Raw genomic sequence first — 24,076 nt, forward strand, 5'->3', positions numbered from 1 at the left:
CATTAGAAATACCACATAGTGGTGTTCTACTATTCTAGGGACATAGAAATACCACATAGTGGTGACGACTATTCTAGGGACATAGAAATACCTCATAGTGGTGGACTACTATTCTAGGGACATAGAAATACCACATAGTGGTGACTACTATTCTAGGGACATAGAAATACCTCATAGTGGTGGACTACTATTCTAGGGACATAGAAATACCTCATAGTGGTGGACTACTATTCTAGGGACATAGAAATACCACATAGTGGTGACTACTATTCTAGGGACATAGAAATACCACATAGTGGTGTTCTACTATTCTAGGGACATTAGAAATACCACATAGTGGTGACTACTATTCTAGGGACATAGAAATACCTCATAGTGGTGGACTACTATTCTAGGGACATAGAAATACCTCATAGTGGTGGACTACTATTCTAGGGACATAGAAATACCACATAGTGGTGTTCTACTATTCTAGGGACATTAGAAATACCACATAGTGGTGACGACTATTCTAGGGACATAGAAATACCACATAGTGGTGTTCTACTATTCTAGGGACATATAAATACCACATAGTGGTGACTACTATTCTAGGGACATTAGAAATGCCACATAGTGGTGACTACTATTCTAGGGACACAGAAATAGCTCACCTGCCCACTACCACTAGCCAGCACGGTCCCCGTGCTGGATGGGAAACTCCAACCAAAACGCTTCAGCCATAACACTGTTAAACAGAAGGACCAGAAAGCCAAACAAGCTTACCGGTTCTTCTATAACAGGAGGCATACAGTACACCCCTACTGGAATTACACCCTGGACAGGGTGTCAGAGTCAATCTGGACGGAGAGAAAAGATGGAAAACACCAGCAGTTGTCATCAGCAAATATCCAGAGCCGAGATCCTACGTTGTGGAAACTGAACACGGCACCATCGCTCAGAGAAACAGGCGACACCTTCAGGATTTTGCAGAGTCACCTACTCCAGAGAGAACAACAAAAGAGTCACCCAGTCTACCAGTGAGCCATCCAACTCCCATCCTCTCACTCAGTCCACCACCTCAGCCAGCCTCACCACAACTGGTGAGAATGACCTCCAGAGGTGGAGAGGTAAAACTACCACTGAGGTTCAGAGACACTTGAGAAAAAAGAACAAAAGAGGAATAGGAACAGCAACTGTTTCAGGGCAGAATGATCCTCATGTTGCTGTGGACTGTCAACCCCCATGTCCTAGTTGACACAGTTATGTTGCTGTGGACTGTCAACCCCCATGTCCTAGTTGACACAGTTATGTTGCTGTGGACTGTCAACACCCATGTCCTAGTTGACACAGTTATGTTGCTGTGGACTGTCAACCCCCATGTCCTAGTTGACACAGTTGTTGCTGTGGACTGTCAACCCCCATGTCCTAGTTGACACAGTTATGTTGCTGTGGACTGTCAACCCCCATGTCCTAGTTGACACAGTTATGTTGCTGTGGACTGTCAACCCCCATGTCCTAGTTGACACAGTTATGTTGCTGTGGACTGTCAACCTCCATGTCCTAGTTGACACAGTTATGTTGCTGTGGACTGTCAACCCCCATGTCCTAGTTGACACAGTTATGTTGCTGTGGACTGTCAACCTCCATGTCCTAGTTGACACAGTTATGTTGCTGTGGACTGTCAACCCCCATGTCCTAGTTGACACAGTTATGTTGCTGTGGACTGTCAACCCCCATGTCCTAGTTGACACAGTTATGTTGCTGTGGACTGTCAACCCCCATGTCCTAGTTGACACAGTTATGTTGCTGTGGACTGTCAACCCCCATGTCCTAGTTGACACAGTTATGTTGCTGTGGACTGTCAACCCCCATGTCCTAGTTGACACAGTTGTTGCTGTGGACTGTCAACCCCCATGTCCTAGTTGACACAGTTATGTTGCTGTGGACTGTCAACCCCCATGTCCTAGTTGACACAGTTATGTTGCTGTGGACTGTCAACCCCCATGTCCTAGTTGACACAGTTATGTTGCTGTGGACTGTCAACCCCCATGTCCTAGTTGACACAGTTATGTTGCTGTGGACTGTCAACCCCCATGTCCTAGTTGACACAGTTATGTTGCTGTGGACTGTCAACCCCCATGTCCTAGTTGACACAGTTATGTTGCTGTGGACTGTCAACCCCCATGTCCTAGTTGACACAGTTATGTTGCTGTGGACTGTCAACCCCCATGTCCTAGTTGACACAGTTATGTTGCTGTGGACTGTCAACCCCCATGTCCTAGTTGACACAGTTATGTTGCTGTGGACTGTCAACCCCCATGTCCTAGTTGACACAGTTATGTTGCTGTGGACTGTCAACCCCCATGTCCTAGTTGACACTGTTATGTTGCTGTGGACTGTCAACCCCCATGTCCTAGTTGACACAGTTATGTTGCTGTGGACTGTCAACCTCCATGTCCTAGTTGACACAGTTATGTTGCTGTGGACTGTCAACCCCCATGTCCTAGTTGACACTGTTATGTTGCTGTGGACTGTCAACCCCCATGTCCTAGTTGACACAGTTATGTTGCTGTGGACTGTCAACCTCCATGTCCTAGTTGACACAGTTATGTTGCTGTGGACTGTCAACCCCCATGTCCTAGTTGACACAGTTATGTTGCTGTGGACTGTCAACCTCCATGTCCTAGTTGACACTGTTATGTTGCTGTGGACTGTCAACCCCCATGTCCTAGTTGACACAGTTATGTTGCTGTGGACTGTCAACCTCCATGTCCTAGTTGACACAGTTATGTTGCTGTGGACTGTCAACCTCCATGTCCTAGTTGACACAGTTATGTTGCTGTGGACTGTCAACCCCCATGTCCTAGTTGACACAGTTATGTTGCTGTGGACTGTCAACCCCCATGTCCTAGTTGACACAGTTATGTTGCTGTGGACTGTCAACCTCCATGTCCTAGTTGACACAGTTATGTTGCTGTGGACTGTCAACCCCCATGTCCTAGTTGACACAGTTATGTTGCTGTGGACTGTCAACCCCCATGTCCTAGTTGACACAGTTATGTTGCTGTGGACTGTCAACCTCCATGTCCTAGTTGACACAGTTATGTTGCTGTGGACTGTCAACCCCCATGTCCTAGTTGACACAGTTATGTTGCTGTGGACTGTCAACCCCCATGTCCTAGTTGACACTGTTATGTTGCTGTGGACTGTCAACCCCCATGTCCTAGTTGACACAGTTATGTTGCTGTGGACTGTCAACCCCCATGTCCTAGTTGACACAGTTATGTTGCTGTGGACTGTCAACCCCCATGTCCTAGTTGACACAGTTATGTTGCTGTGGACTGTCAACCCCCATGTCCTAGTTGACACAGTTATGTTGCTGTGGACTGTCAACCCCCATGTCCTAGTTGACACAGTTATGTTGCTGTGGACTGTCAACCCCCATGTCCTAGTTGACACAGTTATGTTGCTGTGGACTGTCAACCCCCATGTCCTAGTTGACACAGTTATGTTGCTGTGGACTGTCAACCCCCATGTCCTAGTTGACACAGTTATGTTGCTGTGGACTGTCAACCTCCATGTCCAAGTTGACACAGTTATGTTGCTGTGGACTGTCAACCCCCATGTCCTAGTTGACACAGTTATGTTGCTGTGGACTGTCAACCTCCATGTCCTAGTTGACACAGTTATGTTGCTGTGGACTGTCAACCTCCATGTCCTAGTTGACACAGTTATGTTGCTGTGGACTGTCAACCCCCATGTCCTAGTTGACACAGTTATGTTGCTGTGGACTGTCAACCCCCATGTCCTAGTTGACACAGTTATGTTGCTGTGGACTGTCAACCCCCATGTCCTAGTTGACACAGTTATGTTGCTGTGGACTGTCAACCCCCATGTCCTAGTTGACACAGTTATGTTGCTGTGGACTGTCAACCCCCATGTCCTAGTTGACACAGTTATGTTGCTGTGGACTGTCAACCCCCATGTCCTAGTTGACACAGTTATGTTGCTGTGGACTGTCAACCCCCATGTCCTAGTTGACACAGTTATGTTGCTGTGGACTGTCAACCCCCATGTCCTAGTTGACACAGTTATGTTGCTGTGGACTGTCAACCCCCATGTCCTAGTTGACACAGTTATGTTGCTGTGGACTGTCAACCCCCATGTCCTAGTTGACACAGTTATGTTGCTGTGGACTGTCAACCCCCATGTCCTAGTTGACACAGTTATGTTGCTGTGGACTGTCAACCTCCATGTCCTAGTTGACACAGTTATGTTGCTGTGGACTGTCAACCCCCATGTCCTAGTTGACACAGTTATGTTGCTGTGGACTGTCAACCCCCATGTCCTAGTTGACACAGTTATGTTGCTGTGGACTGTCAACCCCCATGTCCTAGTTGACACAGTTATGTTGCTGTGGACTGTCAACCCCCATGTCCTAGTTGACACAGTTATGTTGCTGTGGACTGTCAACACCCATGTCCTAGTTGACACAGTTATGTTGCTGTGGACTGTCAACCCCCATGTCCTAGTTGACACAGTTATGTTGCTGTGGACTGTCAACCCCCATGTCCTAGTTGACACAGTTATGTTGCTGTGGACTGTCAACCCCCATGTCCTAGTTGACACAGTTATGTTGCTGTGGACTGTCAACCCCCATGTCCTAGTTGACACAGTTATGTTGCTGTGGACTGTCAACCTCCATGTCCTAGTTGACACAGTTATGTTGCTGTGGACTGTCAACCCCCATGTCCTAGTTGACACAGTTATGTTGCTGTGGACTGTCAACCCCCATGTCCTAGTTGACACAGTTATGTTGCTGTGGACTGTCAACCCCCATGTCCTAGTTGACACAGTTATGTTGCTGTGGACTGTCAACCCCCATGTCCTAGTTGACACAGTTATGTTGCTGTGGACTGTCAACCCCCATGTCCTAGTTGACACAGTTATGTTGCTGTGGACTGTCAACCCCCATGTCCTAGTTGACACAGTTATGTTGCTGTGGACTGTCAACCCCCATGTCCTAGTTGACACAGTTATGTTGCTGTGGACTGTCAACCCCCATGTCCTAGTTGACACAGTTATGTTGCTGTGGACTGTCAACCCCCATGTCCTAGTTGACACAGTTATGTTGCTGTGGACTGTCAACCCCCATGTCCTAGTTGACACAGTTATGTTGCTGTGGACTGTCAACCCCCATGTCCTAGTTGACACAGTTATGTGTATTGTCGATGTTAAAGAAAAATAAAACGTGTTTCTATGTTACTAAAAATACATGTTATTGAAATACAAATAGTTTGTATTGAAAAGGTCCACAGGGTGAATATTTGTATTAGGTAGAGAGGATGTATAGTTTGGATTTCTCTCAGAAAAGGGGAGATATCTATGAGACATCACTATAATTGATTGGTTATGCGTGTCATCGTCATAACCGGATATAACTAACCTAGCAATGAGGACTAGAAGATAGTAGCTCGTTGGACTACATGTTAATTGCCAGATAATTCACTGCCTGACCTCCATAATGACAGAGAGAGAGAAAGGCAGATGTCACACCAGGTTATGATAAGGTTATGCTCCAAGCTTTATTTGGAGAGAGGCAGTGCTTCCAAGACAGAATTGAATAAACACACAAAAACATTGTCTACATTTAAATCACTTTCAATGAACATGGAAAAAATATTGACTTTTCATCGTAATCTCTAAACTGTTGTTTTGTTTATGTACTTCATCTCCACATAAGGGAAATTTATTAATTCTAGTTCTATGCTATCTATGTAGTTAGTGTTCCAGTTAGTGTGTCTGTTAGGCTATGTGCCACTTAGGATTGGTGGGCCTGTCAGCCAGTCAGTGGTAGTGTCCAATAAGAACAGAGTGTTTAGGGCACGTGGACTGCCCTCATGATGTTAGTGTGACCAGAACCAGGGATCCAGCCGGTCACCACGATCACCATGTCACCTGTCTTGAAGAAGCCCCTGGCCTTTCCTACACACAGTGAGGGAGGGTGGAAGAGGGAGGCAGACACAGTGAGGGAGGGTGGAAGAGGGAGGCAGACACAGTGAGGGAGGATGGATGAGGGAGGCAGACACAGTGAGGGAGGGTGGAAGGGGGAGGAAGTCACAGTGAGGGAGGGTGGAAGGGGGAGGAAGTCACAATGAGGGAGGGTGGAAGTGGGAGGCAGACACAGTGAGGGCGGGTGGAAGAGGGAGGCAGACACAGTGAGGGAGGGTGGAAGGGGGAGGCAGACACAGTGAGGGAGGGTGGAAGAGGGAGGCAGACACAGTGAGGGAGGGTGGAAGAGGGAGGCAGACAGTGAAGGAGGGTGGAAGAGGGAGGCAGACACAGTGAGGGAGGGTGGAAGAGGGAGGCAGACACAGTGAGGGAGGGTGGAAGGGGGAGGCAGACACAGTGAGGGAGGGTGGAAGAGGGAGGCAGACACAGTGAAGGAGGGTGGAAGAGGGAGGCAGACACAGTGAGGGAGGGTGGAAGAGGGAGGCAGACACAGTGAGGGAGTGTGGAAGGGGGAGGCAGACACAGTGAAGGAGGGTGGAAGAGGGAGGCAGACACAGTGAGGGAGGGTAGAAGGGGGAGGCAGACACAGTGAGGGAGGGTGGAAGGGGGAGGCAGACAGTGAGGGAGGGTAGAAGGGGGAGGCAGACACAGTGAGGGAGGGTGGAAGGGGGAGGCAGACAGTGAGGGAGGGTGGAAGGGGGAGGTAGACATAGTGAGGGAGGGTGGAAGAGGGAGGCAGACACAGTGAGGGAGGGTGGAAGAGGGAGGCAGACAGTGAAGGAGGGTGGAAGAGGGAGGCAGACACAGTGAGGGAGGGTGGAAGAGGGAGGCAGACACAGTGAGGGAGGGTGGAAGGGGGAGGCAGACACAGTGAGGGAGGGTGGAAGAGGGAGGCAGACACAGTGAAGGAGGGTGGAAGAGGGAGGCAGACACAGTGAGGGAGGGTGGAAGAGGGAGGCAGACACAGTGAGGGAGGGTGGAAGAGGGAGGCAGACACAGTGAGGGAGGGTGGAAGTGGGAGGCAGACAGTGAGAGGGAGTGGAAGGGGGAGGCAGACACAGTGAAGGAGGGTGGAAGAGGGAGGCAGACACAGTGAGGGAGGGTAGAAGGGGGAGGCAGACACAGTGAGGGAGGGTGGAAGGGGGAGGCAGACAGTGAGGGAGGGTGGAAGGGGGAGGTAGACATAGTGAGGGAGGGTGGAAGAGGGAGGCAGACAGTAAGGGAGGGTGGAAGAGGGAGACAGACAGTGAGGGAGAGTGGAAGGGGGAGGCAGACAGAGAGGGTGGAAGAGGGAGACAGACAGTGAGGGAGAGTGGAAGGGGGAGGCAGACATAGTGAGGGAGGGTGGAAGAGGGAGGCAGACAGTAAGGGAGGGTGGAAGGTGGAGGCAGACATAGTGAGATAGTGAAAAGAGACGTGAATATCATCCATATGACACTAAACCTACGTTCTCTCTTTCCCACTTTCTCCCCATCTTTCCCACTCCTTTTCTCTCTCTCTCACACACACCCACCCCTTCAACACACACAGACCTATGTTCATGCCGAAGTTGACTCTGTTGTCTACATCATCGGCCCAGACGGGGGCAGGGAGGGGGTGGAACAGCACTGGGAACACACCCCTCAGCAGCTGGGCCTGACGTGCCACCTGGAGACAGAACACACACTGCCCCCGTCAGTCCACCCAAACTAACAGCCTTTACCTTTACCCTGAAGGAGGCAGGTAACAGCCCCACTCTACAGGCTACAACCACATATCAAACAACAATCCTAAACCTAACCTTAGGGGTTGTGTCTCGTAGAGTGGGCCAGTATTCAATCTCACCTGAGGACTTCTTGTTACCGCGACGATGGGACAGCGTGGGCGATACCGGGACAGGAGCTGGGCTGACCTGGGAGAGAGAGAGGGATAGAACGAGCAGAAAGGGAGAGGGTTGGAGTCAGTGAGCATGTGTGTGTTTGCATGTATAGTACGTGTGGAGTCAGTGAGCATGTGTGTGTGTGTATAACAGCATACCTGCCAGTAGTAGTGAGTACTATGACAGCTCCAGCACAGCATTTGAAGGAGGATTCTACAGCTCCTATAGCAGTGACCTCAGTAGGGTCATTGGACAGAGGGGTCAGACGACGAAGCTCCTCAAACAACTGCTGTTGGAAGATGGCTGCCTCTGCCTCCCTGCAGATCTGTAGGTGTGTGTGGTGTGGTGTGACAGAGATGGAGGGGGAATTGTTAAAGGGATAGGTCACCGCAAAATCTAAATTTGTCAGACATTTTGATTCCTTGGAAGTGTCCTACAGCCCAACTCTCCATATTTGACAGGCAGCAGGTAGCCTAGCGGTTAGAGAGTTGGGCCAGTAACCTAAAGGTTGCTAGTTTGAATACCCAAGCCGACAAAGTGAAAAATATGTCGATGTGCCCTTGAGCCGGGCACTTAACCACCCTAATTGCTCCAGGGTCGCGGTTGATAATGGCTGGCCGTGACCCCACTCTCTGAGGGTGTCTCAGTGGGAGTTGGGATATATTGAAAAACACATTTCCAATTTACACATCTATAATACACACTTGTACACGTGTGAAATAGGACAAATATAAGCACCCACCAAATGATTATTTAATAGAATGGACTTTCTACTCTCCACACACTGACCGAGTGCATCATGGCCACAGACTCGACAGGGAACAGTCCTTTAGCCGTCTCCCCAGAGAGCATCACACAGTCGGCTCCATCCAACACTGCGTTAGCTACGTCACTGCCCTCCGCACGCGTAGGCCTGGGGTGGGCTACCATGCTCTCCAACATCTACCACACACACACACACACACACACACACATCAGCACACAAGGGATGTGGTTGGGCAACATGAGAGAAGACACTGAGAATAGAATGGGTAGAGTGATGGGGAGGGATGGTTATTGATATTCGTGAGACTCCACACAGAGTCTAGCCATATGAGTCAATATGAAGGAGACAGAGAGAACATGAGACCGAGGAGTGTTTGTGTCCGTGTCTATGTGTGTGTGTCTGTGAGAGACAGTATCTATGTTATCATCATTATATTTTGTGTCCTGTTGCTAATATCCTATGTAACACATGTATGTTGTTTGGCCCTTCCCCGCTCTTCATGCCTTGAAGTATTTGTGTGTGTGTGTGGGTGTCTGCATGTGTATGTGTGCATTTTGGCCTTTTATAGAAATACCTGCTATTATGCTGTCACTCTGAGTCAAGAGCTGTACCATACAACACACTCAACATGGCTCCAGGACTGTGTGAGTATGTGTGTGTGTGTCCTCTGACCTGTGTGGCACAGATAACAGGCTTGCCAGCGGAGTTGCAACGTCCGATCATCATCTTCTGAGCGATGAAGACTTTCTCTGCAGGGATCTCTATGCCCAGGTCGCCCCTGGCAACCATCACCCCATCACTCTCCGCCAGGATCTCCAAGAAACTGAGAGAGAGCGAGAGAGAGAGGGAGGGAGGGAGGGAGGGAGGGAGGGAGGGAGGGAGGGAGGGAGGGAGGGAGGGAGGGAGGGAGGGAGGGAGGGAGGGAGGGAGGGAGGGAGGGAGGGAGGGAGGGAGGGAGAGATGGAGGGGGAGGGTAGGAGGAGGAAGAAGAGAAGTAGACGTGACTTATGATGACATATTCATATACAGGCAGCCATATGGGTGATGTATCATATACAGTATATATAATATCCAGATCCTATATAGTTCTGACACATCCTCATCCATCACTCTGCTGTCAGCTGTCAGTGTGATTATAGATCTCTAACATCCAGACGTGGTTATCAGTGACGTGGTTATCCATCACTTCGCTGTCAGTGGGAATGTGTGTTATGATAGCAGATAATGTTCTATTTAATTCTGTGGTTACGATACTGCAGAGTGGTTTTATATGTATTTATTAAAGAGCCCCAGTAGTTCCTGCCAAGGCAGCAGCTACTCCTCCTGGGGTCCAAACAAGATGAAGGCAATTACTTCACCATTTAAAATAAAACAGTACACCATACAACACATTATTACACCACTACTCTACCTCTACATACACTACCTTACCAAAAGTATGTGGACACCTGCTGGACAAACATCTCATTCCAAAATCATGGCCATTAATATGGAGTTGGTCCAGCCTTTTATGCTATAACTGTCTCCACTCTTCTGGGAAGGCTTTCCAGTAGATGTTGGAACATTGCTGTGGGGACTTGTTTCCATTCAGCCACAAGAGCATTAATGAGGTCGGGCACTGATGTTGAGTGATTAGGTCTGGCTCGCAATCGGCATTCCAATTCATCCGAAAGGTGTTCAACGGGTTTGAGGTCAGGACTCTGTGCAGGCCAGTCAAGTTCGTCCACACAGATCTTGACAAACCAACGCCAAGAGTGTGCAAAGCTGTCATCAAGGCAAAAAATGGCTACTTTGAAGAATCTAAAATCTAAAATATATTTAGATTTGTTTAACACTTTTTTGGTTACTACATGTTTCCATATGTGTTTTTTCATAGTTGTCACACCCTGGTGTGTTTCACCTGTCTTTGTGCTTGTCTCCACCCCCGTCCAGGTGTCGCCCATCTTCTCCCTTATCCCCAGTGTACTTATACCTGTGTTCTCTGTTTGTCTGTTGCCAGTTCACCTTGATCATAGAAAAACCCTGGAATGAGGTGTGTCCAAACGTTTGACTGGTACTGTATACTGTAGTGTATCTATAATACAAAATGTATAATACCACAATAAAACAATATTACAACATTACAATGTACGTGTGTGTAGAGTCAAATCAAATCAAATTTTATTTGTCACATACACATGGTTAGCAGATGTTAATGCGAGTGTAGCGAAATGCTTGTGCTTCTAGTTCCGACAATGCAGTAATCACCAACAAGTAATCTAGCAAACAATTCCAAAACTACTACCTTATAGACACAAGTGTAAGGGGATAAAGAATATGTACATAAAGATATATGAATGAGTGATGGTACAGAGCGGCATAGGCAAGATACAGTAGATGGTATTGAGTGCAGTATATACATATGAGATGAGTATGTAAATAAAGTGGCATAGTTAAAGTGGCTAGTGATACATGTACTACATGAAGATGCAGTAGATGATATAGAGTACAGTATATACATATACATATGAGATGAATATTGTAGGGTATGTAACATTATATAAGGTAGCATTGTTTAAAGTGGCTAGTGATATATTTTACATCATTTCCCATCAATTCCCATTATTAAAGTGGCTGGAGTTGAGTCAGTGTGTTGGCAGCAGCCACCCAATGTTAGTGGTGGCTGTTTAACAGTCTGATGGCCTTGAGATAGAAGCTGTTTTTCAGTCTCTCGGTCCCAGCTTTGATGCACCTGTACTGACCTCGCCTTCTGGATGATAGCGGGGTGAACAGGCAGTGGCTCGGGTGGTTGTTGTCCTTGATGATCTTTATGGCCTTCCTGTGACATCGGGTGGTGTAGGTGTCCTGGAGGGCAGGTAGTTTGCCCCCGGTGATGCGTTGTGCAGACCTCACTACCCTCTGGAGAGCCTTACGGTTGTGGGCGGAGCAGTTGCCGTACCAGGCGGTGATACAGCCCGCCAGGATGCTCTCGATTGTGCATCTGTAGAAGTTTGTGAGTGCTTTTGGTGACAAGCCGAATTTCTTCAGCCTCCTGAGGTTGAAGAGGCGCTGCTGCGCCTTCTTCGCGATGTTGTCTGTGTGGGTGGACCAATTCAGTTTGTCTGTGATGTGTACGCCGAGGAACTTAAAACTTACTACCCTCTCCACTACTGTTCCATCGATGTGGATAGGGGGGTGTTCCCTCTGCTGTTTCCTGAAGTCCACAATCATCTCCTTAGTTTTGTTGACGTTGAGTGTGAGGTTATTTTCCTGACACCACACTCCGAGGGCCCTCACCTCCTCCCTGTAGGCCGTCTCGTCGTTGTTGGTAATCAAGCCTACCACTGTTGTGTCGTCCGCAAACTTAATGATTGAGTTGGAGGCGTGCGCAGTCGTGGGTGAACAGGGAGTACAGGAGAGGGCTCAGAACGCACCCTTGTGGGGCCCCAGTGTTGAGAATCAGCGGGGTGGAAATGTTGTTGCCTACCCTCACCACCTGGGGGCGGCCCGTCAGGAAGTCCAGTACCCAGTTGCACAGGGCGGGGTCGAGACCCAGGGTCTCGAGCTTGATGACGAGCTTGGAGGGCACTATGGTGTTAAATGCCTAGCGTGTCTGTGCGTATGCGTTTGTGAGTGCCTGTGTGTGTGTCTCTTCACAGTCCGCGTTGTTCCATAAGGTATCTGATTCTACTGCTTGCTTGAGTTATTTGATGTGGAATAGTTCCATGTAGCCATGGCTCTATGTAGTACTATGCATTTCCCAGAGTATTTTCTGAACTTGGGGACTGTGAAGAGACCCCTGGTGGCAATGGCATGCCTTGTGGGGTATGCATGGGTGTTTGAGCTGTGTGCATGCCATTTGAACAGACAGCTCCGTGCCTTCAACACGTCCATACCTCTCATAAAGACAAGTAGTGATGCAGTCAATCGCTCCTCTACTGTGAGCCAGGAGAGATTGACGTGCATGTTATTGAAGTTAGCTCTCTGTGTACATTTAAGGGCCAGCCGTGCTGCTCTGTTCTGGGCCAACTGTAATTTGCCTATGTCCCTCTTTGTGGCACTTGGCCATACAGTATGACTGATCAGTAGTCCTGGTGCTATAAAACCAGAGCCTGTAGGACTAGTTTTGTTGATAGCAATGTCAAGAAAGCAGAGTCCTATCATGCAGCCTCAGAATGTTTTTCAAATCTAAACATATAGCCCAACAGTTGTATTACAGTTGTATTTAGGTACAAATCTGTCGCTCTGCCCCTGAACAAGGCAGTTAACCCACTGTTCCTAGGCCGTCATTGAAAATAAGAATTTGTTCTTAACTGACTTGCCTAGCTAAATAAAGGGGGGGGGGGAATTCAGGAGTATGGTTGTCTTACTGTATGTACTGTAGATTATAGAATCTTATTGTTAGAGATACAGAATGAGTCATGTGATTCCAAGGCCAACAGCAGGTATTGACAGCAGGGTATCCATCTACTGAGGCTGAAGATATGCGCTGTTCATGTGTAAATCTGAGACTGTAAAGCTACTAATTCAGTGAAAGTTATTCTATTCATGTTGACTCTTCATGTTGTGTCTCTTCCTCTCTCTCTTCTCCTCCACACACACTCACTTATGTACTCCCTGGCGACTCTCCACCTTGCTGACCACCTTGATGTCCTTTCCGAAAGGCCCCAGGGCCCGTCGGATCTCCCTGACATCCTGGCCACAGCGGATGAAGCTGGCGAACACCATGTCCACCCCCTGGGCCACGCCGAACCTCAGGTCCCCCTCATCACGCTCACTCACAGCGGGCATGTCCACCAGGTCACACCCCGGCAGGTTGACCCCCTTACGGCTGCCCAGAACACCTCCACTCTCTACCAGTGCCTCCACCCAGTCTGGACCTGGAGAGAGGGGAGAGGAAGAGAAGGGAGGGAGGTCATAAGAACAGATCATGAGATAGAAGTAGAGAATGTTTATTTGTTTATGGCTTGTCTATCTCCAGGACTGTGCAGTATGATCATGTACAGTGGATCTTCCTTTAAAAGTTGCGGTATACTGCAGCACAGCTTGCGGGATGCCACAGAATTCTGTGTAAGCCATTGTTGCCAGAATGACGCAATTTACCACATTCTGCCACCATCTACAGTGGGGAGAACAAATATTTGATACACTGACGATTTTGCAGGTTTTCCTTTTTACAAAGCATGTAGAGGTCTGTAATTTTTATCATAGGAATCTAAAACAAAAATCCAGAAAATCACATTGTATGATTTTAAGTAATTAATTTGCATTTTATTGCATGACATAAGTATTTGATACATCAGAAAAGCAGAACTTAATATTTGGTACAGAAACCTTTGTTTGCAATTACAGAGATCATACGTTTCCTGTAGTTCTTGACCAGGTTTGCACACACTGCAGCAGGGATTTTGGCCCACTCCTCCATACAGACCTTCTTCAGATCCTTCAGGTTTCGGGGCTGTCGCTGGGCAATAAGGACTTTCAGCTCCCTCCAAAGATTTTCAATTGGGTTCAGGTCTGGAGACTGGCTAGGCCACTCCAGGATCTTGAGATGCTTCTTACGGAGCCACTCCTTAGGTGCCCTGGCTGTGTGTTTCGGGTCGTTGTCATGCTGGAAGACCCAGCCACAACCCATCTTCAATGCTCTTACTGAGGGAAGGAGGTTGTTGGCCAAGATCTCGCGATATATGGCCCCATCCATCCTCCCCTCAATACGGTGCATTCGTCCTGTCCCCTTTGCAGAAAAGCATCCCCAAAGAATGATGTTTCCACCTCCATGCTTCACGGTTGGGATGGTGTTCTTGGGGTTGTACTCATCCTTCTTCTTCCTCCAAACACGGCGAGTGGAGGTTAGACCAAAAGCTATATTTTTCTCTCATCAGACCACATGACCTTCTCCCATTCCTCTTCTGGATCATCCAGATGGTCATTGACAAACTTCAGACGGGCCTGGACATGCGCTGGCTTGAGCAGGGGGACCTTGCGTGCGCTGCAGGATTTTAATCCATGACGGCGTAGTGTGTTACTAATGGTTTTCTTTGAGACTGTGGTCCCAGGTCCTGCCGTGACCAGGTCCTGCCGTGTAGTTCTGGGCTGATCCCTCACCTTCCTCATGATCATTGATGCCCCACGAGGTGAGATCTTGCAAGGAGCCCCAGACCGAGGGTGTTTGACCGTCATCTTGAACTTCTTCCATTTTCTAATAATTGCGCCAACAGTTGTTGCCTTCTCACCAAGCTGCTTGCCTATTGTCCTGTAGCCCATCCCAGGCTTGTGCAGGTCTACAATTTTATCCCTGATGTCCTTACACAGCTCTCTGGTCTTGGCCATTGTGGAGAGGTTGGAGTCTGTTTGATTGAGTATGCGGACAGGTGTCTTTTATACAGGTAACGAGTTCAAACAGGTGCAGTTAATACAGGTAATGAGTGGAGAACAGGAGGACTTCTTAAAGAAAAACTAACAGGTCTGTGAGAGACGGAATTCTTACTGGTTGGTAAGTGATCAAATACTTATGTCATGCAATAAAATGCAAATGAATTACTTAAAAATCATACAATGTGATTTTCTGGATTTTTGTTTTAGATTCCGTCTCTCATAGTTGAAGTGTACCTATGATAAAAAATTACAGACCTTGTGGGAGAAATTGGTTATGTGGGAGAAATTATATACATGATTTTGGTAACACAAGAGAAAGATACACTTATGGGTTCATTTCTTGTTCTGGTAAAATGCATTGTCTATTGTATAGGGCAGGAAGTAGATAAAGGCCATGGGAGTATGGGACAGCTGAAAAACACTTAAAATGCAGACACATATATGCCTAGGGCAACTGGACATACAAAGATCAGAGAGATAGACAAAGGAGGGGGTCAGCCAAAGGACCAACTGATGGATTACAGGCATCAATCACATCACAGGGGAGACACACAAGTCTGTTTGATCTTAGACAACAATATGAAGAGAAGGTGACCAGGGCAGCTGAACACACTAAAAACTAGAGATAAAGGACACATACAAAAGGGACACATGGGGTTAATTACAGGGTCTAAACACAGGCCACAGGAAAGGGGGAGGTATATTATCTTTAGATCAAAGCAAGGGTCTTGTCATCATGATAATCTGACGGAAAGCAGATGTGGGCGTTACTGGGCTGAACAAGCAGGATGCACGGATTGGAATGTAACTGTAGTTGCATTGGGGGATGAACTGATGATGTATGTGTGGGTATAAAATGAAGAGTGAGAGCTCTGGAAAGGGTGTGTGTTCCGCGGACCGCTCCGGCTTATGATACTGTTGTATTAAAAGTCTATATTGATTTTCACAAAGTTCTTGGTTGTGTCATATTTGAACCGATTTGCCACTACATAATTGGCGAGCATGCCAGGAGAATTAGGGACTGAATAACGTTCTTGGCTGGCAGCGGGATCTTTGGACGATCTGGGCAAACAAGGGTGGCCACCCAGCTAAGGTAAGACAACAGTGAAATGTTTGCGTAGATCGCTTCAGAGATCCTGCCTCAGCAAGAGGAGCGTCAAGTAGGTCTCTCTCTCTCAAATTTCCTAAAAACTATAGAAACGAAAGAACTTTTTGAAATTCAATGAATTTGCATGCATGTGTGTAAGCTTGGAAATTGTATAATGAATGTGCATGCATGTCTAGTGAGTAAGTAGGTGGGGGCTGTGAACTTCGCTGGTGTAGGGTGTGTTATTCTGGCATGTTGGGGCTGGGATTGGGCACAGGGTTACAGCTATCTGCTTATAAGGTTTGAATAAAATAAGTAGTTATAGAAGTCCTGCGATACCGCTTCAAAATATTTACCAGAAGGTCTGAATGGGTAGGTTACTTTATTGATAAGTAATCCTGCGATACCGCTTCAAAATATTTAGCTGAAGGACTGAATGGGTAGGCTACTTTATTGATAAGTAGATAGATAAACATTCATGGCTACCGCTTCAAGGAAAAGGTCTGTACGGATGAGTATTTAGAAAATAAATACACATGGCTACCGCTTTGAAATGAAGGTCTGTACGGGTGAATATTTAAAACACAGAAAGAACGCTGGCCTGATTGTGCGACGTTCAACTGAAAAAGGAAATCCTGCGAATATAAAACGCTCCGTCTAGCTAAACGGGGGTTTATAAATCAGTAGGTCGCGCCACGATATTGCTCTAACGTAGAATAAAGATCAATACGGGGTGGATGAATAGGATATGAAGACAAGCTGATCCGATTAGACAGTAGTCTCGTCATGTCGTAAAAATCCTATAGGATAATACCAGTTTATGTAGAGGAAGTGTATTAAACTAGGGGATAAACTATAGGTCGTTTTTAGGTAAAAACGAAGAGTGTGCGTGAAAAATCCTATAGGATAATACCAGCTTATGTAGAGGAAGTGAATTAAGTTAGGTAATAAACTGTTTTGTTTTTAGGTAAAGACAAAAGGATTGAATGAATGCTGTAATATAATTATTTGTGATGAATGAGCAGATTAGAAAGAAGAGGAAGAACAGGCTGTGTGTCTGTGACCAACTGGGAATGCGCAGGCCTCTCTGACAGTTAACTAAGTGTAATTTGAGAAAGAGAGCGCATTTAACTCTCACTGGGAAGAGGAACGAAATCGATAAATATTGGGCAAGATAAGTTATACATAAGCATAAAACATTGACTGGATAATGAGTTAAAATATCATTGTAAAAATTACAATAGGTGTTAAAAAGAGTTATTAAACAAGGCATGGATAGTATAAAACGGATGCGAAGTAGGAAGAAATAACTTAAAAATATACAGAAACTAAAATATACTGGTTAAAATAAATCTAGGCAAAAGTGAGAATTGCATGAAAATAGAAGTCTAGAACACATTAAAAATATCACGAGCCCTGTAAACGAAATAGGAGGCTGCAATTTAAAAATAGCCTCAGGAATTAAACAGTAAAATAGGCTAAGAGAGAATATAGCAAGCGGATAAATAAAGAGATAAGAAAGTGCAGACATTATAAATAAGCTGAATTAGAAGGAAAATTATATGAAATAGGATTTAATACATTGAATAAAGTTAAAGTAATAGTATAAGCAAAGATAAAAACACAGTGATATTTGTGGTGCTGTACTAGAATAAGACATTAAGGCTTCTGTAGTATTCAGTAATACAGTTGTAGACATTATAGAGTAGGTTTTAATAGGAGGTATTAAGTGATGTGACTAATAAATTATTATTTGAGAAAGTAGGGTAGATCTACCTTGGAAAATAGTAAATAAAGTATATAATGCGATGGGAGAGTTTAGGAAAAATAAATAGTGGCATGGAAACAAATGGACTGTTTCTCCCTGGAATATAGAGATAGCGAAATTTAATAAAGCCATAGAGTCGCTGAAAGAAGCGCACGTTAATTCTACCAATTCGATTTGAATATGAAGGAGCGGTTTGCTACAATGTAGGGCAACATTACCCGGTAAACAGGATAAATAAAATAATGAATTGGAACGATCACATAAAACCATAACAAGAAGCTTAACTTACCAGCGTTTTAATGTTAATTAACATATCATCAGAAATACATTACGATGGGGGAAGTGTAAGAAGTTGTAGAGCAGGGCTAACTAGTGTGGGGGAAAATTAGTGTAAGATGACACTGGAATGCGATAGCAGAGAATGCAGAAATACAGGAATTTACACCCGTTTTAAAAGAACAACAACTGATCGTTCTAAGGTTAGTACGAATTAAGTTTTCACCAAGCGGTGTATAGTCTCTGATTGATCAAAAAGTGGTTCATAGAGAGTACAGTTTATGTGATGAAATACGTACTAGATCACGTTTTACCTAACTTATAGTAAGGTACCGATGTAATTTACAAATAGCCTCACTCGGAGTCGTTTTGCATTACAATGGTGGTTTCAGTGGTGATAAAATGCGTGGAGAAGTTGTTATTAGCGTCAAAATACGGAAAATAAACGTATATGAAAAATCACAAGCGTGGTAAAAATAGAAGAAAAGCAAATTGTAGAGTATGGGTGTATTCAATTTCTAAGGGTAGGATACAGATGGCCGAGCATGGGGGAATTGTGCGTTCTGTGCATGGCTGGAGCTTTTATCGCATGCTCGGGATAAGTGAGGGGATTTTAGTATGTGTGTTACTGTTGGCTTGCTGATTTAGAGGGTGGCATGGTGAATGTTAACGAAATGTACATTTATTTTCCAGAAAAAAGGGGTTACATTTTCAATGGGTTTTTCAGTTCGGTTTCAAATTGGGTATGCAGAAGGATGGAAGTGCTTTTGAAAGTGTGGTTAAGATGTTTCTAAAGAAAAAAGAGTGAAAACATTATAATGGTGTCGAATGCCCTGAACTCTAAGAATTTCCCGTGAAGACTGATCAACTTCACTAGAAATTTTTGGAATAGGTGGGATTTAATTATAAAATGATTGAGAAACACCAGTTTCTGTTCAAAGTGTAGAATCACTGAAATTCCATTATTTCCTTGGGAAAAAGATGAAGAGTTGTAATCTTGAATTGACTAGTTATTCAAATAGGTTTATTTTTATTTAACATGGGGTTATAGGAGAACATATCAATTCCCTGGGGTTATGGTCTTTGGGTAAATACAAAATGTGCTTTGTTCATGCTACATATAAAATGGAAATATATGTAAACAAGGGATAACAGTTACTCCAAATAGGTTATTGGAGGGGGGGTTTCTGCAAGGGTTATGATGATAACTACATAATCTGTAACTCATCTGAGAGATCGCTAGTAGAATAAGGGAGTTATCATGGAAATGTAATGTCAGACTGCATTAATGCTTGGGAGAGACTATCATAACACCAAGTGGGTGTGAAACTCAAACCCACCCTACTGGCTGAATAGTGTGGGACAACTGTGTCTGATGACCTGTGAACTGTATCTGGAATGATATGTACTGGGAGAAGAATGACTAAAGGGGATTGGGATAATGACCTTTTATTACTAGGCCACTCATGACAGAAAAACAGAGGTAAAAGGGCGCATGGTACAATAGATATTACTGGTACTAAAAGTTTTTAGTATGATAATTATTAAAGGGAGATGTATTGAATTGAGTAGGTCAAATTTGAGTTAAAGTAAGCACTAAGGACTGTTATTTTGAATATTGGATTGGACAATATATAAACAACATTTAGTTTTAAATATAGGACTGTTTAAATTTACTAAGCCTAGGGAAGCTCTGGAAACTAATCCTGAGACAGGTTGATTGACAGAACTTGCAGAATATTAGATTAAAGGTTTTTGTTTCTTTTATTTTACAATATCATAGTAATTGGAGTGATACATTGGAATGACATAAGTAATTGAATAAAAAGTATAGTCTGTTGTGTGATACCACCCAAGGATGAAGAAGACATTACAAGAAGACATTACAAATAGTGGTAATTTATTGCAAATATGCAGTTATTATAATTTACTTTACCATTTTTCTTGTTTGGTCAATTTATTTTTGTTTTGAGGAAAATAAGAGTGTATATTTTTCCTGAGGAGGGACTGATATATATTGACTAAAAATGATTTGAGAATGTTTAAGTATGTATCAAACTATGGAAGGAAATTAGGAGTAGTGACTTATGTGTTATGGGTTAGAAAAACTGTAACTACATTGGGGGCTCATATATGAAGGTTATGGTAACAAGAGGGGGGTGTTATTTCTAGAAACAGTGTATATTGATAGACAAGATAATTCACAGAAAAGGAAGGACAGTTGGTTTTGTAAAAATATAGGGACAATTCTAAAAGTAAATAGAACATTACACATACCTAGATTATGGTAAAAGTGATAGGTAGTGGCATTTTGAACACTAGAGCAAAAGTTTAAGAAGCTTAGGATTTAGTTTTGTTAGGATTGGATATTCTTTCAACTGGAAGACACTTGACTGATTACATGTTATTCTTGCAGCAGTTACGGTAGGGACCATAATTTGGCTATCATTATGAATATTTTTGTGGCAAGAGGCCAGGTATTTAAGACAGAATGTTTACATAGGGCTGTTATTTAAAAATTAAGATTTAGTGATCTTGCTCTAAGAAGAAAGTCTTTTGTCAGGAAATAACCCATGAGTTAGTATGTATGTTCCCAGGAAAAGACGCCAGATGGAAGGGCATGGGCTGAATTCTGGAAACTGAGTGTACATCAAGATACACCGGGCTGGGGATATACTTCTTACAGCACCTGCAGTGGTAAAGATTGTCATGTCTCTCTATGATGGGTGCATAAGTTTCACAAGAAGTAAGGTCCAGCTGAATAATGGGTGAGCTTGAAAACACCATGACAGAGGACGTGAAACAAAACAAAAGAGAGAGAGAGAGACTAGATTCTACTGTAGACATACTGGGTTGAGTTTGGGGGTTATTTGTTTTATTTGATAATGTATCATGTGAATAAGGATATATGTTAGGGTAGTTGTACTCTAAACCACATGTTGAAGGCTCAATGTGGAAGCTCATTCCGTGTTGAATTACTTTAAGAAGGAATAATGTTGATTAAGGTTATGCACATGTTTATCAGTTGAAACAGAGCAGATGGGGAACTAAGTAAAAAATGACATGGTTTGGGAACACCTCTCAGAACCTGCGGCCGAAAGGGGAAGACTGGATGAAAGCATGAGGAAGCCAATTAGGGCCTCCATTTTTGTGGAGTCCAGCAGAAAAGTATCCTGGAGGCATAGAGTCAGGTGAAGAGAGAGTGGGAATTGTCATGGTCTCAGATTTCAGTATTCATGAATACAGTCATGCATAACATATAACATTGTCAATACTGTTATGTTTTGTCCTTTGTTTTCCAAGTCTTATGTTTAGGAAACCAGATGGAGAAGGGTTCTCCAGCTTCAGCTGGAATGTCAGTTTGTGTGATGAGTGATGGAAGTAAGAGAATGTATGGTGTAATCATAGAACAGAGGCCATAAGTCTCTAAGTATGAATGCCCCATAGAAAGAAGGCAGAAATCTGAACCAGGATGAGAGGTTCCACATCTGATGATCCAAGGGGACCAGAAGGATCTCTCCCAGTGATACCAGGAGATCGAGTCTACGTTTGAGTGTTCCGAAGGAAGTGGGATCAGCCGAGGAGGGAAGGACCCTACGAGGTGGCAACAGCCACAAACACGGCCGTCCAAGTGAAAGGAAGCAAGACGTGGTATCATCTAAACCACTGCACCCGAGTCCCGACGGAGAGAAGGACACAACCATACAGAGATGAGGACACAGAGGATGCTGATTCACCAGAAGGGACCCCGGAGGGAGCAGGAGCAGCGGAATCGATCAAAGCGCCGGGGAGGAATCAAGAAAATGGCAGACCAGATACAACGAGTGCATCGGCTAACATACTCAGAAGAACGAACCAGGGAAAAAGAGCCTGAAAAGAAAAGAGACAAACAACCAAAGTTTCCTCCAGTATGGCCAGAAAGCCCAGAAGTGGGAGGGGGTAACATGTCTGCCACTCCTGATGATATACTTGTTGGGGCAGACTCTGTTGACGGAAGCCTTCTACAGTGGGACCCCGAGGTATCGCCTAAAGAATGTGAACATCTCTTCCCTGAAATGGTCACCTTCCAGATGGAAGCACAGTCCGGCCTGAGGAGGGAGCCTCAGGGGAAGACAGAGGAGGAGAGGCCTCACAGGAACAGAAGGAGAGACCCCGCAAAGAGGAGGAAAAGTCCAGCAAGCTGAAGAAAATGGGGATTTCCCCAAAATTGACTTTTCAGCTCTTGAATTGTCTCCTTAACAGACACTTGAAGTTAGAGCCACAGAAGAACAATGATATTGACATAACAGAAGTAACAGTGAACGCTAGTATAGCAACAACAGACTCACGTACAATCAAGATGTAGGGTGGAAACAGGAAGAGAAGAGAGGAACCAGTCAAACAATCTAAAAAGACTGACAAGGTTAGAATCTCTGTTCCACCTCAACATATAACTGAAACAGAAGAAGAGAAGACAAAAGGATCAAACCCTTACCGGAGATTGCATTTGGTGGATGGACATATCATCGAACGAAGAGAGAAGTCATTTGGGACTCAAAAGGATGTGACCTGACGTTAACCAAAGAAGTAGACGAGTGGGTGCTCACCATGAATCAGATTGAACCAGTTGAAGGTGAAGAATTAATAGGTGAAATAATGAGAACAAGATTGGCTGAAGGGAGTAGTTCCTCAGTCATTCAGAATTGGTCTTACGCCAATACCTAAACAGGAAGAGCCTGTGGTAGCTAGAAAGCATCAGAACCAGGAGGGTTCTTTATTGACATTTTGAACTTTTTGACTAACTCTAATGACCTACCTCAAGATAAGAACATTGCAAAGATGACAGACAGACATACCAGACTCTGAACCACTCAAGGACACCACATGAAAAGAATAGTGAAGAATGAGTGGTACGAATGGGCTAAGTATACAGCAGAAATAAACATAGAATGGACAATTGTATTTTGTGTAGAAAATCACCTTCCCATCTTTTGATAGTACCTGAACCTGCATCATTTGAAGAATGTGTTAAATGTAAAATGTTCAATATTCAGAGAAAATACTACATTCCCTTGTGTAACATAGAATGTAGGATTGCTCGAGGGAGCACACTAGAGGCAGAACCATGTTAAACGAGACTGGATTAGGAGACAAGGATTGTGCTGCCTATGACATTAAAACTGAATTAAATGGACCTCAATTAGACAGAAGTACTGTGGTTAAGGGAAAATATGAATGTTTTTACAGCCATAACACCGAAGGAATTGGTGTAGGAAACACCACTGTAGAATGTGATACTATTTGGGTACTAGAGACTGCAGGGGTTCGTAGGAATAAAGATAAAGGGTTGGTGACGAATAGAAAAGGGTTGTGTGGTAAAATAACTCAGGTTGCGCCATCTCTTATTATGCTAAAAAATCAGGACAGAAGTATTGCGGATAGTTTCTGGATGTGTGGGAATGACAAACTGTTGAATGTACTGCCAGATGGATGGACGGGTCTTTGTACCTTAGTTAGAGCAATTCAACAGGTAGTCATCATGGGGTGATTTAATAATGGTTATGTTAACTCTAGAGTTAAGAGGGTGTATGAGAAAGACACTGAGGTATACTTTGATGCAATTGGACAGCCTAGAGGGGTACCTCGGGAGTTCAAGGCAAGAGATGAAGTTAAATCTGGATTTGAATCTATATTTTTGTGGATAACACCAAATAAGAACTTAGAGTGGATTAATTACATATACTATAACCAACAGAGATTCATTAACTATACTGACTCGGCTTTAACGGCGTTGGGGAAACAGGTACAGGCTCCCAGTAAAATGTCTTGGCAAAATAGACAGGCTCTCAATTGGCTTTTGGCAGAGAAGGGTGGAGTTTGTGTTATGTTCGGGGATGATTGTTGCACCTTTATTCCCAATAACACTGCGCCTAATGGATTCTTTGCTGTCGCTATGGCTAAACTTAAAGGGTTAAGAGAAGAGGTTAAGAAAAA

General features: G+C 44.7%; 1 protein-coding gene across 6 annotated transcripts in view; it reads right to left on the reverse strand.

Annotated features, from left to right (window-relative positions):
• Positions 1-5,542: 5,542 nt before the first annotated feature.
• Positions 5,543-24,076, reverse strand: part of LOC110536519 (pyruvate kinase PKM) — a 37,837-nt gene continuing 19,303 nt past the window's right edge. For all 6 annotated transcript variants that reach the window (XM_036968223.2, XM_090224314.1, XM_036968212.2 and 3 more), the window contains 7 exons: positions 13,204-13,477; positions 9,291-9,441; positions 8,642-8,794; positions 8,011-8,177; positions 7,819-7,885; positions 7,527-7,641; positions 5,543-5,967 (listed from right to left, as the gene is read on the reverse strand). In XM_036968223.2, the coding sequence (XP_036824118.1) occupies positions 5,861-5,967; positions 7,527-7,641; positions 7,819-7,885; positions 8,011-8,177; positions 8,642-8,794; positions 9,291-9,441; positions 13,204-13,477 (1,034 nt within the window). In that variant the 3' untranslated portion in view covers positions 5,543-5,860. The remainder of the gene's footprint in view (positions 5,968-7,526; positions 7,642-7,818; positions 7,886-8,010; positions 8,178-8,641; positions 8,795-9,290; positions 9,442-13,203; positions 13,478-24,076) is intronic.

The sequence above is a fragment of the Oncorhynchus mykiss genome, chromosome 3 (genome assembly GCF_057628025.1).
Source record: "Oncorhynchus mykiss isolate SJ-2025 chromosome 3, ASM5762802v1, whole genome shotgun sequence".
In the NCBI taxonomy this organism is placed as follows: domain Eukaryota; kingdom Metazoa; phylum Chordata; class Actinopteri; order Salmoniformes; family Salmonidae; genus Oncorhynchus; species Oncorhynchus mykiss.